The sequence below is a fragment of the Pelodiscus sinensis genome, chromosome 19 (genome assembly GCF_052426305.1).
Source record: "Pelodiscus sinensis isolate ZL-2025 chromosome 19, ASM5242630v1, whole genome shotgun sequence".
In the NCBI taxonomy this organism is placed as follows: Eukaryota; Metazoa; Chordata; order Testudines; family Trionychidae; genus Pelodiscus; species Pelodiscus sinensis.
The window spans coordinates 5,272,645-5,288,874 of NC_143070.1; the positions used below are offsets into that span (position 1 = coordinate 5,272,645).

Genomic DNA, 16,230 nt, shown 5'->3' on the forward strand with positions numbered 1-16,230 from the left:
ATGAAGTGAACATGCATGAGGGCCGACCATTTTGCCTGACATTCTTTGAACCATTAAAATTAAATGCAAATTAACTATTTTATGCAAAGTTTATTGCAAACGGCATACTTTTCATTTCGTCACATGGATGACAAATCTAAACAGGTGTTAAATCACTCTGCCTTTCATATCTGAAGGCCTGATGAAAAAAAAAATCCAGGAAGCTGAAATATATGTCAGGAACATTGTAAAGTACATTACATATTATTGGTAATAAAGGTTGTCTGTCAACTTTTAAGTTCAAAAAATATGAACAGGAACATAACACCAAGTATACATGTTGTGTCCAAAGATATTTATAACTGATTTAGACCAACTGACATTAACTGAGATTTTACAATGTATTCATCTCAATACATATGGATTCGTTGGGGGCCATAAAAGATAGATATTGCCAAATTACCTGGGGGGCCGTATTAAACCGGAACACGGGCCGCAATTGGCCCGCGGGCCGGACTTTGGACATGCCTGTCATAGAACATCCTATGGTGCATCAAGCCCAAGACTTGGTAGGTGGACACGCGGCTTGCGCGGGGCTGCGCAGTGACTTTGGCACGGATGGGATAGCCCGAGCCTGCTTACGTGGACCAAGACCGTGGGGCGTACTGAGAGGAGAGAGGTGAGGCATGAGACGCACGCGAGGTGTTGGGCCGCCAAGCCCCGGCCGCGGAGAAAATAAGCCCGACGGGCCCAGTAAGGAACAAAGACCTGGTTCCCGAGTTGTCGTTTCCGTACTACTAAAACGGTTTTTGGACTCAACTCAGGCCTTGGTCCTTACACAGCCCCAGGGGATTTTCCTGTGGACAAAGCATTTCCCATCACAGAACCCCCAACTGGCGTTCAGACCTTATTGTGCTTGTCTCCGGCGTGGGAAAAGTTTCAGCCAATACTCCCACCTCACGAGCCCGCTTCGATCCTAAAGCAGACTCCAGAATGATGCAGGTGAGTCCAGGGACAAGGGGTGTGTGTGTGTGTCTGTGTGTGTGAGAGAGAAGGGTCATGTGGTCCCCCAAACCCAAATACCAAAGTGTGTGGGGGGGGAAGGATCATGGGGCTGGCAGCTGGCTAGCAGAGCTGTTTCATAAGTGACTAGAACTCCCCTGGGGTCCTGCGAAACTAAAGTAAGGGTTCTGCGAGAACCTGGCTTTCCCTCAACCTTTCAAAGAGACAGTCTATTTTTTGGGGGAGGGGGGAGTCTTTTCTTTTTTTTGCTCGACCAATTCTGGCACTTTTTTTGTTGTTTTTGCACAAACAATTCAGGCAGGGCTTTTTTTTTTTTTGGCTTGACAAATTTTACCCTGGCAATCCTAGAGGTTCCTGGAAATTCTTTTTAAGATGAAAAGGGTTCCGTGGCCAAATGAAATTGGGAAACACTGCTATGGATAATAGAATGCAGAAGATGCCGACAACATGTGCAGATAACACCAACTGGGGGAAGCGGGGCTTGCTCGCTCCCTGGATTAGAATTCAAACGGATCTCGATAAACTTGAGGAGTGGCCTTGAAATAAATAGGATGAAATTCAACGGGAAGGACTACACTTAGGAAGGCAATGATCAATTGCACAGTCACCAAAATGGGAAATGATGAAACGACTTCCTAGGAAGCAGGAAAAACAGGCTTGGAGTCCATCACAAGCTAAATCTGAATCTGCAATGGAAACCTGCGGCAAAAAGAGCACTAGCTTGGCATGTCATAATGGTTGCTGGCTGCAGGGCCGGCCTGAGGCATTCTGGCGCCCTGGGCACAGGCGTGCGGCGCTACCCCCAGGCGCATGGTGCATGCCCGGGTCCACCCGTGGGGAGTGGGCCCGCCCCCTTAGAGTGTGCAGGTCCGCCTCCAGGGCGCACGGCGCATGTGCGGTCTGGCTATGGCTGCTGGCGCGCAGCCCGGGGCCCGCCCCCGGGGTGCACGGTGGAAGCCCGGCCCAGTCCAGCCCGGCTGTTGCTGCTGGCATGGGCGCTGGGCCGTGTAGGGCCCCGCGGCTGAGGAGGAAAGGGTGTTGCTGGCTGGCGCCATCGGGATGCGGGCGAGCTGGCGCTGTGGGACCCGGGCACACGGCGCCTGATGGCAGCTGGAAGGGATGCCGTGCGCCCCATACAGCTGCCATCAGGCACCCCCCCCCCATCAGTTGGCACCCTAGGCAGCTGCCCGGCTCGCCCATGTCTCCGTCCGGCCCTGGCGGGCTGCAATCCAGAACAATGCGGGTTGTGTTACTGCCTGGCAAATCCAGTAAATCTGTCAGCCTGAAATTTTCCTGTGTTAAAAAAAATGACCAAACCCCCTACAATTTAGAATGAAAAGGAAAGTTGCAGCCCAAACAGGAAGCGCGATGCTAGAAACACAGATGTGATGGGTGACGTGTTCCCTGAGAGCCCAGCACTTGGGCAGCCACCCAAGAGAGATTCAAAGGCTGCCCAGCTGAGTTAGCAAAGCATCCACAGCCTGGCTACGTCTAGACTGGCATGATTTTCCGGAAATGCTTTTAACGGAAAAGTTTTCCGTTAAAAGCATTTTTGGAAAAGCGCGTCTAGATTGGCACAGACGCTTTTCTGAAAAAGCACTTTTTTGCAGAAAAGCGTCCATGGCCAATCTAGACTCACTTTTGCGCAAAATAGCCCTGATCGCCATTTTCGCGATCGGGGCTTTTTTGCGCAAAACAAATCTCAGCTGTCTACACTGGCCCTTTTGCGCAAAAGGGACTTTTGCCCAAACGGGAGCAGCATAGTATTTCCACAAGAAGCACTGATTTCTTACAGTAGGAAGTCAGTGCTTTTGCGGAAATTCAAGCGGCCAGTGTAGACAGCTGGCAAGCTTTTCCGGAAAAGTGGCTGATTTTCCAGAAAAACTGGCCAGTCTAGACACAGCCCCTGTGTTTCTACTGGTGGTGCACATCCACACAGGCCTTGGTGCACAGAACAAAATTTATTTGGCACACGAGCAGCAAAAAAATTAGAGGGACCATTGCTAGCAACTATGAAGACTTTCCAGGGGTAGTGGCTATTACAAATATCACTGAAGAAGCACAGGGACATCTAGCTGCACAGCCTTAAGGAAAGTGAAGGATGAGGGGGCTAAGCAGAAGGTAACATTTTCAAGAGGGGGGGAGGGATAGCTCAGTGGTTTGATTAAGAGGGAGGAGGGATAGCTCAGTGGTTTGAGCATTCTCAAGAGGTCATCGAGTCCAGCCCCCCACCCTCAAGGCCGGACCAAGCTCCGTCTACACCATCCCTGACAGATGTTAAACCCAGGGTTGTGAGTTCAATTCCTTGCAGAGGCCATTTGGGGCAAAAATTCATCAGAGATAGTACTTAGTCCTGCTGTGAAGGCAGGGGACTGGACTCAATGACCTTTCAAGGTCCCTTCCAGTTCTAGGAGATAGGCAATCTCCATTTATTATTAAAGAGTAAATAATGCAAAGGAGCAAAGCCGCTGCCCGTTACAGGACAAACCTCGCCACTCCAGGGAATGGGAGCAGCCGCTAAGAGAAATTTGGGAACGGGAAGGAAGTTGGAAGCAGAGCTAGACAAAGGCGAAGGGATTATTTTCTCTTACATTGTGCCGTGGAATGGTCATTTTTGGGAGGGGGTGACTACAACATTTCACTCCCTCCAGACGCTCAATACATCCCCTGGACCAGGCGATGGGATGCCCCGAGGCCTCGCCCCACGCAGCCCTGGGACGCGGGTGGGGGAGATGCCCCTTCCGCAAGGAGGTGGGGGAAGCCCCATCTGGCTCCCCACGCATCCTCTGTGCAACCCCGGCAGCTGGCTCGCCCTCTCTGGGGTGACTTTCCTCCCTCCTGCCCCTGCCCATCTGGGGGACCCCTCGCCCCGGTTCCTCACCCGGCTCCTCCTCCCGCCTCCATCCGGCTCCTCCCCAGCCCTTTGGCCCTCCCGTGCCTTGAGCCTCCCCTGCGATGCTCCCCCCCACCCCACACCCACTAGCCCTGGGGGCGGCGGGAGGCTGGGGCCGGGCGGAGCCACGGAGCAGCCTCCGCCCGGCCGCTGTTTGGTTCCTGGGTCAGCTCCTCCCTTGCGCGCCGGGAGCCCGGGCGGAGCCGCTGCTGCCCAGCGGGGTCGGGGGGCCGGGCCCGGCCCGCGGGCCAGTTCTACGGCCGCTGGAGCGCGCCCCTGGGCAGCCCCGGGCAGGAGCCTGCAGGTGCCGGGGAACCCCGGGGAGGGACGCGGCTCCCTGGCTGGGCAGGTGCCGGGCGGGGGGAAGCGGAGCTGCGGGGAGGACTAGAGAAACTCAGGGGGTGGAGAGTTGTCGGTCCCTGGTGTGTTTCTGGGGCTGGGTTGGGGGGGGGAGGAGAAATCAGCCTTAGCTGGAGGGGAAGAAATTGCGTGGGGGGGGGGGTCATCTGAAACTGTGACCCCAGCACCGACCCCTGACCCCACCCTGAGCCGGGCCAGTTCCTCCCCCCCATCCCCAGAGGTCCACTGATCGGGGGCTGCTCCAGGTTAACCTGTGCCCTGTGAGCATCACCTGTTAAGGGTGCTGCTTACCTGGTCACTGGTATCCCTAGCCCGAATGATGACATCTGCACTGAGTGAGAGACAATGAGACTGCCAGCAGCCACCTGGCAGGGCGCCCAGCTGGGTTTTAGAGGATCCAGATTTCAGGCCTGCTCCTCCACTGACTGTTTAGGCTTTCTGTTTGGGCCCAGCCCTCTGCACCTTGTCCTCACGGCATTTGTTGTGATTGGTGGTTGTAACTTTGTGTGTACGTACATAAGAACGGGGAGACTGAGTCAGCCCAAAGGTCCATCTAGCCCAGTGTCCTGTCTGCCGACAGTGCCAAGTGCCCCAGAGGGAGTGAAAAGAACAGGGAATCATCAAATCATCTCTCCCCTGTTGCCCATTCCCAGCGTCTGAAAAACAGAGGTTGCCCAACCTGGCTCATAGCCGTTCGTGGACCTCTTCTCCGTGAATTTATCTAGTTCTTTTTTGAACCCTGTGAAAGTCTTGGTCTTCACAACATCCTCTGGCGAGGAGTTCCGCAGGTTGACTGTGCACTTTCACTCACTCTCTCTTTAAAAGTTGAGCCCTCAGCTGGGGTAGCACTTCCAGAACCCCGTACCCACAATATGCTCTGCTAGGAGATGGAAAACCTGTTCAAAGGTTTGATCTGTTCAAAGGTTTCCACTACAGGCAGTCCCCGGGTTACGTACAAGATAGGGACTGTAGGTTTGTTCTTAAGTTGAATCTGTATGTAAGTCGGAACTGGTACATATTGTAGGGGAAACTCTAGCCAAACATTTCTCCAGAGCTCAGTTTTATTCTCCCACACCTCACTTCCCTCAGTCCTTTATTCTCAAGCTGAGGTGTCTGCTGAGAAAAGCCGCTCCGCATCTCCCTGGTCTGCTGGGGGGGGGGGGGGGGGGCGCTAGCTTCGCGTCTCCCTGGTCTGCTGGGGGGGCGCTAGCTCCGCGTCTCCCTGGTCTGCTGGGGGGGGGGGCGCTAGCTTCGTGTCTCCCTGGTCTGCTGGGGGGGCGCTAGCTTCGCGTCTCCCTGGTCTGCTGGGGGGGCGCTAGCTTCGCGTCTCCCTGGTCTGCTGGGGGGGCGCTAGCTCCGCGTCTCCCTGGTCTGCTGGGGGGGGGGGCGCTAGCTTCGCGTCTCCCTGGTCTGCTGGGGGGGCGCTAGCTTCGCGTCTCCCTGGTCTGCTGGGGGGGGGCGCTAGCTTCGCGTCTCCCTGGTCTGCTGGGGGGGCGCTAGCTCCGCGTCTCCCTGGTCTGCTGGGGGGAAGCAGCTAGTGCGGGGTTGCCTCACCCCGTTTGTAAGTAGGGATCCGATGCAAGTCAGATCCATGTAACCCGGGGACTGCCTGTATTTGATCTGAGGAAGTGGGTCTGGCCCACGAAAGCTCATCATCTAATCAACCATCTTGTTAGTCTTTAAAGTGCCACATAGTCCTGTCTTTTGCTTCAGCTACCCCAGACTAACACGGCTACATTTCTATCACTGTTCAAAGAGGGGAGTTTCAGTTTTTTCTCTCTGTCTTGTTGCAGATGCGGGTGACCTTCGAGGAGGTGGCTGTGTATTTCACCCAGGGGCAGGGGGCGCTGCTGGGCCCCGCTCAGAGAGCCCTCTACAGGGACGTCATGCAGGAGAACTACGAGGCGGTGACCTCGCTGGGTAAGGGCGTCCTGGTCCCTTGGTTATTGTACACGTGTGTGCGCGTGCGTGTCCACACAGCATCTGGGAGGTGGGATTCTCAGTTCAGGTAGATGTACATGCCCTAGTTCCGCTAAAGCTCGTGTAACCCACACACCTGGGCTAGGTCTACACTGGCGGCTTCTTGCGCGAGTAATATGCAAATGAGGCTAAGCGTGGAATATCGCCGAGCCTCATTTGCATACCGAATGAGCCACCATTTTTTTCGGAAGAGGCTCTTGCGCAAGAAGGAGCGTCTACACTGCCCCTTCTTGCGCAAGAAAAACCCTCTTGCGCAATGCCGTTATTCCTGAAAAGTAATAGGTGTAACGGCATTGCACAAGAGGGTTTTTCTTGCGCAAGAAGGGACAGTGTGGACGCTCCTTCTTGCGCAAGAGCCTCTTCTGAAAAAAATGGTGGCTCATTCGGTATGCAAATGAGGCTCGGCGATATTCCACGCTTAGCCTCATTTGCATATTACTCGCGCAAGAAGCTGCGAGTGTAGACATAGCCCTAGTGTGCTTCGCTGTACCATGCAGTGGTACCTAGACCACAGCAACAGATAAGACCAAGAGACCTCTATAGCATGAACTGAGAGCCAGCTGACTTTAAGCTCAACGGGTGGAGGCTCCTATATGAAGCTTCAGAGGACCCAGATGCAAACCCACTTGGTGGTGGTTACACTAGCCGCGAACATTTTCAAGTACCTGAAAGGGTGTTACAAGAAGGAGGGGGGAAATTGTTCTCCTTGGCCTCTGAGGACAGGACAAGAAGCAATGGGCTTGAACTGCAGCAAGGGAGGTTTAGGTGGGACATGAGGAAAAACTTCCTAACAGTCAGGGTAGTGAAACACTGGAATAAATTGCCTAAGGAGGTTGTGGAGTTTCCATCTCTGGAGATATGGAAGAGCAGCTAAGACAGACACCTGTCAGAGATGATCTAGATCAGTGGTTCCCAAACTTTTCAGCATCACGCCCCCTTTTTGATTTTTGAGAAACTCTCATGTCCCACCCCCCAAAAAAATGTTGCAAAAAAACTGGTTGAGCAAAAAAAAAGTTGCCCCTTTTAAGAGCAGAGCAGACATTGCCCTTTGAACCAGGATGCTCCAACTCCCCCCCACCCGAGCAAGTCTTGGGGAGGGATTGGGGGAGGCGGGGTTGCCTTGCACCCCTCCCGGAATTTCTTCCCCCAGGGTCGCGCCCCGCAGTTTGGGAACCTATGATCTAGATGGTGCATGGCCCTGCTGTGGGGGGAGAGGACTGGACTCAGTGACTTCTCAAGGTCCCTTTCCGTTCTAGTGTTCTATGATCCAATGATGCTCACTCTTAACAGCACAAGGGCATGGCTAGGGCTAGCCGCCGGGTACGTACTCAGGGATAGGGCAGGAATGTACACAGGTGGCTCATGTGAGCCACAGTTCTTGCTGCCATAGCCACACTGCGCTTGTTAGATACTAGTTCATTCATCTACCACCAGTTCTTCCATCAAGCTCCTGTATCACTGCTCAGGAACTGCACCTCCCAACTCCTGTGCCCAGTGCTTTTTTTGTAAAAAAAAAAAGGGTGCCGGTACCCCAGGGGAAAAGTTGTTGAGCTCTGACTGGAGGCGCCGGTATTGCATCTGGAGGTGCCGGTACTGTGTATGGGCAGTACCATCACAAAAAAAGCACTGACTATGCCGACCGACCCATGGATTTCACCCCCGCAGCCCGTTTAAGACAGACTTTGACCTCCACTCCCCCAGCCAAAGGAGATGCTAATTCAGCTCCATCCCTGCACCCTTTGAGGGGACAGAAGCATTGCATGATCTTGTCTGTATTCGTTAATGGCTCTTCCCCTCCCTTCTGGGGACTGGCTCCATTCATGGGGCAGATGTCACCCAGTGATGTTGACTGGGATCTGGCAGGAGTTGCTCTCCCTGGTTTTACTTCCCCCTGCATTTTTGGAAGGGGGGGGTGGTGTTAGATTCCACTTCCTCCTTTGTGGGTCCCTCAATCTTGACATTGTCTGTTACACCCGGGTTATTTCTTCCAAGCATGGAGGTTCCATTATATTTTCATATATATTTTTAACTCCTCTGTTCTAAGCTTCACCCTGTAGTGTTAGGGCTCGTCTACATTGGCCCCTTTTCCGGAAGGGGCATGGTAATTTTTGAAATCACAATAGGGAAATACGCGGGGGATTTAAATATCCCCCGCGGCATTTAAATAAAAATGTCCGCCGCTTTTTTCCGGCTTTTAGAAAAGCCGGAAAAGAGCGTCTACACTGGCCCCGATCCTCCGGAAAAAAAGCCCTTTTTCTTATTCCTACTTCAAAGTCCCTTCCAGTTCTAGTGTTCTTATTCAAAGTAGGAATAAGATCCTCCGGAAAAGGGCTTTTTTTCCGGAGGATCGGGGCCAGTGTAGACGCTCTTTTCCGGCTTTTCTAAAAGCCGGAAAAAAGCGGCGGACATTTTTATTTAAATGCCGCGGGGGATATTTAAATCCCCCGCGCATTTCCCTATTGTGATTTCAAAAATTACCATGCCCCTTCCGGAAAAGGGGCCAATGTAGACGTAGCCTTATTGTACCTGGTGCAGTATATGGTGAAGCTACAACTCGAGAGAGGGTTTAAAAGAATGAGGGGAGTGCATGTTGGGAAGATCATAGAATCATAGAACACTAGAACTGGAAGGGACCTCGAGAGGTCATTGAGTCCAGTCCCCTGCCTTCATGGCAGGACCAAGCACTGTCTAGATCACCCTTGACAGGTGTCTGTCTAACCTGCTCTTAAATATCTCCAGAGATGGAGATTCCACAACCTCTCTAGGCAACTTATTCCACTGTTTAACCACCTGGACAGTTAGGAAGTTTTTCCTAATGTCCAACCTAAACCTTCCCTGCTGCAGTTTAAGCCCATTGCTTCTTGTCCTATGAGGGGGAAGATCTAGGTGTAATGGAACCTAGTGTATGAGGAACCCACTTCAGAGAAGGGAAAATCACAGAAGGGTTAGCAAATGTTCTCTTTCCCATTCTCCCTAGCTGCTGTGTTGTATATCCCCTCTTAACCAGTCCCCTTTTGTTCCTTTCTTCCCGGCATGGGGCACAAATCCTGCCTGGATTCTCTGTCTGTATTCCAGAGGGTGCTGGGATGGTGAATGAGGATGAGGAAGAGACTCCCCATCTGGAAAGTTGTGAGGACTTCCAAGGAACGGTCCTGGGAAGATCTGATGGGAATTTTGATGAGAATCATAAACCAGGAAAAACCTGCGGAAATCAACCCAGCTTAGAGAGGCCGCTGGGTTATAACCTAGGGAAGAAAACATGTGAACCCATAAATGCTGGTGGAGAGTGTGAGGACTTCAAGGAAATCACAGATCAGCAGAGAATCGCCTCAGAAGAGAGAAAAAACACATGCACTGAGTGTGGGAAAACCTTCATTCGGAGATCACACCTGATTTCCCATCAGAGGATCCACACAGGAGAGAAACCTTACAAGTGTCTTGTCTGTGGGAAAGGTTTCAATCAGACTGCAAACCTTATTTCCCATCAGAGGATCCACACGGGGGAGAAACCCTATAAATGCCTGGACTGTGGCAAAGGTTTTAATCAGGGCTCCCACCTTGTTAGGCACGAGAGAACCCACACGGGCGAGCAACCCTATAAATGCATGAACTGTGGGAAAGGTTTCATTCAGAGCTCACATCTTATCAGGCACGAGAGAACCCACACAGGTGAAAAACCCTATAAATGCCTGGACTGTGGGAAAAGCTTTGTTCTGAGCTCAGATCTTATTTCCCATCAGAGTAGCCACATGGGGGAAAAACCCTATAAATGCCTGCTCTGTGGGGAAGGTTTTGATTGGAACATGCAGCTTGTCAGACATCAGATGGAGCACACGGGAGAGAAACCCTACAAATGCTTGGATTGTGGGAAAGGGTTTAGTGACAGTTCAGCCCTTATTTCACATCAGAGACTCCACACGGGGGAGAAACCTTATAAATGCCTCGACTGCGGAAGACGATTCAATCGGAGCGCACATCTAACGAGGCACAAGAAAACCCACATGGGAGATAAACCCTATAAGTGCCTGGACTGTGGGAAAAGCTTCAACCAAAGCTCCTACCTTATTTCCCATCAGAGAACGCACACAGGAGAGAAACCCTATACATGCCTGGAGTGTGGGAAAAGATTCAGCTGGAGCTCCAATCTGATTTCACATCAAAGAACTCACACAGGAGAGAGACCGTACAAGTGTCTGGACTGTGGGAAAAGGTTTGTTGACAACTCCGCCCGTATTAAACATCACAAGATCCATACAGGAGAGAAACCTTATAAATGTCTCCACTGTGGGAAAAGTTTCAGCCGGAGATCAACCCATGTTCGACATCAGAGAATGCACACAGGAGAGAAACCTTGAATGTCGGGAGTTGCTTCTGTTTGTATCAGGCATCAGCACGTCCATACAGGGAATAGACCTCTTAAATATGTTTAACATGGAAAATGTTTCAAGTGGAATTGTCATTCGAGACTCCACACAAGAGAAGTTCTGTCAATTCCATCACTAGGACTGGACGTAATTTCTTTAAAAATGAATCCATTCCCCCTGTACCTATCTTTGATTTCATTCATGCTAAGCCAGACTCATCAAGGCTGTAGATTTAAATGTCCCAGGCCTGGAGGAGGAATTCAAACCTATTCCCAATATTGTGTGATCGTTCTGAGCTTAAATCTCAATGGACAAGTATTGGTGAAGTAGGTTCTGGCCTCTTTCCTGCCAATTTGCAGACGGCAATTTGGCTTTTCACCTTTCATGCAGGTGACGTTAAATCTTTTGTAATGGATGTGACTGTGTCAGAGGGCTCTGAACAGGGCAGGTGTAGAGAGATCAGTAGAGAGCCTGGGTAAATCTGTTCTCCTGAGATGGAATCATCTTGACCAAGCTATAGATTGTCACTTTATATGGTCCTGAAAGCCTCTAATAAATCACCATTTATTAGGGGTTGTTCTCTATTTGTTGAAGGCCATTTGGTCACTTAATAGTGTATTAGTTTTGTTTTTCAGGACATAGTGCCCAATGTATTGGCAGAGCCCTGCATGGATACCAAATTGGTATCTGCATCTGCAAAAATGAGCCGTGGCTAAAAAGTGAATATCCTCACATTTGCAGGGTTCTAGATACAAAATTGGTATCCACAAAAATGAGCCATGGTTACAAAGTGGATATCCTCAGGTTTGCAGGGTTCTAGATACAAAATTGGTATCAGCAAAAATGAGCCGTGAATATTCTCACATTTGCAGGGTTCTAGATACAAAATTGTATCCACAAAAATGAGCCATGGTTACAAAGTGGATATCCTCAGATTTGCAGGGTTCTAGATAGAAAATTTGTATCCACAAAAATGAGCCGTGGATATCCTCACATTTGCAGGGTTCTAGATACAACATTTGTATCCACAAAAATGAGCCGTGGTTACAAAGTGGATATCCTCATGGTTTGCAGGGTTCTAGATACAAAATTTGTATCAGCAAAAATGAGCCGTGGATATCCTCACATTTGCAGGGTTCTAGATACAAAATTGGTATCCACAAAAATGAGCCATGGTTACAAAGTGGATATCCTCAGATTTGCAGGGTTCTAGATACAAAATTGGTATCAGCAAAAATGACCCGTGGATATCCTCACATGTGCAGGGTTCTAGATACAAAATTGTATCCACAAAAATGAGCCATGGTTACAAAGTGGATATCCTCAGATTTGCAGGGTTCTAGATAGAAAATTTGTATCCACAAAAATGAGCCGTGGATATCCTCACATTTGCAGGGTTCTAGATACAAACTTGGTATCAGCAAAAACGAGCCGTGGATATCCTCACGTTTGCAGGGTTCTAGATAAAAATTGGTATCAGCAAAAACGAGCCGTGGATATCCTCACATTTGCAGGGTTCTAGAAACAAATTTGGTATCCACAAAAATGAGCCGCGGCTATAAAGTGGATATCCTCACATTTGCAGGGTTCTAGATACAAAATTGGTATCCACAAAAATGAGCCATGGTTACAAAGTGGATATCCTCAGATTTGCAGGGTTCTAGATACAAAATTGGTATCAGCAAAAATGACCCGTGGATATCCTCACATGTGCAGGGTTCTAGATACAAAATTGTATCCACAAAAATGAGCCATGGTTACAAAGTGGATATCCTCAGATTTGCAGGGTTCTAGATAGAAAATTTGTATCCACAAAAATGAGCCGTGGATATCCTCACATTTGCAGGGTTCTAGATACAAACTTGGTATCAGCAAAAACGAGCCGTGGATATCCTCACATTTGCAGGGTTCTAGATACAAAATTGGTATCCACAAAAATGAGCCACGGCTATAAAGTGGATATCCTCACATTTGCAGGGTTCTAGATACAAAATTGGTATCCACAAAAATGAGCCGTGGATATCCTCACATTTGCAGGGTTCTAGATACAAACTTGGTATCAGCAAAAACGAGCCGTGGATATCCTCACATTTGCAGGGTTCTAGATACAAAATTGGTATCCACAAAAATGAGCCACGGCTATAAAGTGGATATCCTCACATTTGCAGGGTTCTAGATACAAAATTGGTATCCACAAAAATGAGCCATGGTTACAAAGTGGATATCCTCAGATTTGCAGGGTTCTAGATACAAAATTGGTATCAGCAAAAATGACCCGTGGATATCCTCGCATGTGCAGGGTTCTAGATACAAAATTGTATCCACAAAAATAAGCCATGGTTACAAAGTGGATATCCTCAGATTTGCAGGGTTCTAGATAGAAAATTTGTATCCACAAAAATGAGCCGTGGATATCCTCACATTTGCAGGGTTCTAGATACAAACTTGGTATCAGCAAAAACGAGCCGTGGATATCCTCACGTTTGCAGGGTTCTAGATACAAACTTGGTATCAGCAAAAATGAGCCGTGGATATTCTCACATTTGCAGAGTTCTAGATACAAAATTGGTATCTACAAAAATGAGCCGCGGCTATAACGTGGATAGCCTCACATTTGCAGGGTTCTAGATACAAACTTGGTATCTGCAAAAACGAGCCACGGATATCCGGATTCACATCTCTGGGGGTGGATACAAAGTGGATACCCGTGGATTTGCAGGGCTGTCCTAATAGGGAACTTCACAAGACGAATGGCCGCTGGCTAGCATGCTCTCCTGTGTTATGGGGACCATGGTCTGACACGTTTCCATGATATTTTAGAATTCTTTCCTGATTATTATACAACAGCAGCAGAACAAATACCGACGGGGCCCGTGTGAGATAGGGATGTAAAAGGCTAACTGGTACCTTACCCTTAATGGGTGAGGCGTACCTGTTCTGGTTAGCTGGTAGAGGCTGGAGCGGTTTCCCACCTAAGGCGGGCCCAGCCCAGCCCAGCCCCCCTGCCGCATGTTACATGCTGTTGCTCCCAGTGGGGCTGGCAGGGGCTGGTGGCCCACAGCGAAGCCTCCACCCTGGGAGTGGGCCCAGCGGCAGCAACGCCTCTTTCCTGGGAGCAGGGCTGTCAGGGGCTGGTGGCCTTGCTCTATGGAGGCTTCGTGGCAGGCTCTGCACCTTGTACCCTGAGCAGACCCTCAGGTCTGCAGCATTTTGTACTACAGAGCCCGCAGCGCGTGGAACCACCAACTTCTTTAGCGGTTACACCGTTCCCTTTTTTAAACACCTTTTTACACCCCCAGCGTGGGCATCGCAGGCCAAGAGGCAGACATCGCAACGGGGACAGAAAGTCCTGCCTGGCCCCTGCAGTGACGTGAGATACAGGAGTCGGGAGAAGGAGAGCGCGGGAGATAAACGGCTGGGAAGCGGCAGGGTCGTCTCTGCCAAGCCAGGCCACTGAGGCTGAGAACTGTACACTTGCTACCCTGGAGCTACCCTGTGATCACTGGGGGTGTGTCTAGACTACATGCCTCCTTCGACGGAGGCATGTAGATTAGCCAGATCGGAAGAGGGAAATGAAGCCGCGATTAAAATAATCGCGGCTTCATTTAAATTTAAATGGCTGCCCCGATCTGCCGATCAGCTGTTTGTCGGCAGATCGGGAGAGTCTGGACGCGATGCCCCGACAAAGAAGCCTTTCTTCATCGACACAGGTAAACCTGGTTTCACGAGGCTTACCTGTGTCGATGAAGAAAGGCTTCTTTGTCGGGGCATCGCGTCCAGACTCTCCCGATCTGCCGACAAACAGCTGATCGGCAGATCGGGGCAGCCATTTAAATTTAAATGAAGCCGCGATTATTTTAATCGCGGCTTCATTTCCCTCTTCCGATCTGGCTAATCTACATGCCTCCGTCGAAGGAGGCATGTAGTCTAGACACACCCTAAGGGAAGCCGTCCCTGGAGCCTTGGCTACAAATGACACTGCTTAGAATCCTAGGGCTGGAAGAGACCCCAGGAGTCATCAAGTCCAGCCCCCTGCCCAAAGCAGGATCAACCCCAACTCAATCATCCCAGCCAGGGCTTGGTCAAGCCGGGATGTAAAAACTTCTAGGGATGGAGATTCCACCTCCTCCCTAGGGAACCCATCCCAGCGCTTCCCCACTTTCCTAGGATAATAGTTTTTCCTAATGTCCAACCTAGACCTCCTCCACTGTAACTTGAGACCATTGCTCCTCTGTTCTGCCCTCTGCCACCACTGAGAACAGCCTCTCTCCATCCTCTTTGGAAGTTGCAGGCTGCTGTCAAATCCCCCCTCACTCTTCTCTTCTGTAGGCTCGCAGGCACACCCGTGATTCCCAGATGAATGAGGCGCCGCAAAGCCAAGAAGGAAACTAAGGAACTCAACAGACCCCGGCCATGAAGCTGGCAGAAGTCCATTTCCGGCACAGGTGGGCAATAAAAAGTATGTGAACCAAGGTGGTCACGTCTCCATAGTGTCCTTTGTTGGGGTGACAGAGAATTTCTCTGCCACCCTCCCCCCATGCTTGTCAAGGGCACCCCCAGGGGATAAAACCTTCAGCCAGGAGCAGAGATGTTCCCTGGCTCCTGTGAACCCGAGCTCCCTGGCATTCCGGCTCTCAGTGTTCGCTTCTCTGTGGCTAAATCCCAGCATCTCCAATAGATCCCCTGCATTTTTTGGCACACGGCTGTACTGCTGACGCCTGTGGGAGCCGTAGCACCGGGGTAGCCTGGGGCTGAAATTCTTTGTGTGGAGCTGGGCTCGGTACAAAGTGGGGAGATTTCTGCTTTTAATTCTTGCTTTGAAAGAATAAAGTAGAATTTAGTTTCTCAGACTCCCAGAGTCCTTTGTCTTGAATCACAGATAAAAATACCCTTTCACGGAATCATCTGTGAGGCATTATTTTCCCAACCCCAGGCCTTACAGATGGTACAACCCAGAGCTACTACAGGGAAGTGATGGGGGCCTCCTCCAAGAACGGCTGGGTGAATCCAGCCCCCCTCTCTCCCAGCCTGCTCCTAGGGCAGAGGAGGCGGGTGCCCTTAGCCGGGCCAGGCGGCAGGAGGCTGCGCCGCTGTTTGGTTCCTGGGTCAGCTCCTCCCTTGCGCGCCGGGAGCCTGGGCGGAGCCGCTGCTGCCCAGCGGGGTTGGGGGGCCGGGGGCCAGTTCTGCGGCGGCTGGAGTGCACCCCTAGGCAGCCCCGGGCTCTGCCCGCCCAAGCTGGAGCTTGCAGGTGCCAGGGAGCCCCGAGGCCAAAGGCCGGGGAGGGATGTGGCCCCGGGCAGCGGCTCCCTGGCTGGGCAGGCGCCGGGCGGGAGGGAGCAGAGCTCCGGGCGGGCCAGGGGGCGGTCGCTGGTGTGTCTCTGTGGCTGGGTTGGCAGGGGAAATGATCCTGAGATGCAGGAAAGGAGGCTTGGGAGAGGGGGGTTGTTCATCCAAAACTGTGACCCCGACACCGATCCCTGAGCCAGGCCAATCCCCCCTTCCCCCGAGCTGCTGCTGAGCCCTGTTTGCTCCCCCCGAGACAGGCTGTTCTGAGCCGGGCCAGGAGCCTGGTCTAACGAGCAGCCAGCGTGGGACCCTCCCAGCTCCGGGTCCTGGTGCCCTGGGCCTGGC

The 16,230-nt window shown here is 51.3% G+C and overlaps 1 protein-coding gene across 1 annotated transcript in view; it reads left to right on the forward strand.

The window, feature by feature from the left end:
• The window catches only part of LOC102463376 (uncharacterized), a 48,592-nt gene extending 34,489 nt beyond the window's left edge, over positions 1 to 14,103 (forward strand). The window contains exons 8-10 of the mRNA XM_089771467.1: positions 3,463 to 4,199; positions 6,049 to 6,175; positions 9,311 to 14,103. Of these exons, the coding sequence (XP_089627593.1) occupies positions 3,463 to 4,199; positions 6,049 to 6,175; positions 9,311 to 10,590 (2,144 nt within the window). The 3' untranslated portion in view covers positions 10,591 to 14,103. The remainder of the gene's footprint in view (positions 1 to 3,462; positions 4,200 to 6,048; positions 6,176 to 9,310) is intronic.
• The last annotated feature ends 2,127 nt before the right edge of the window (positions 14,104 to 16,230 follow it).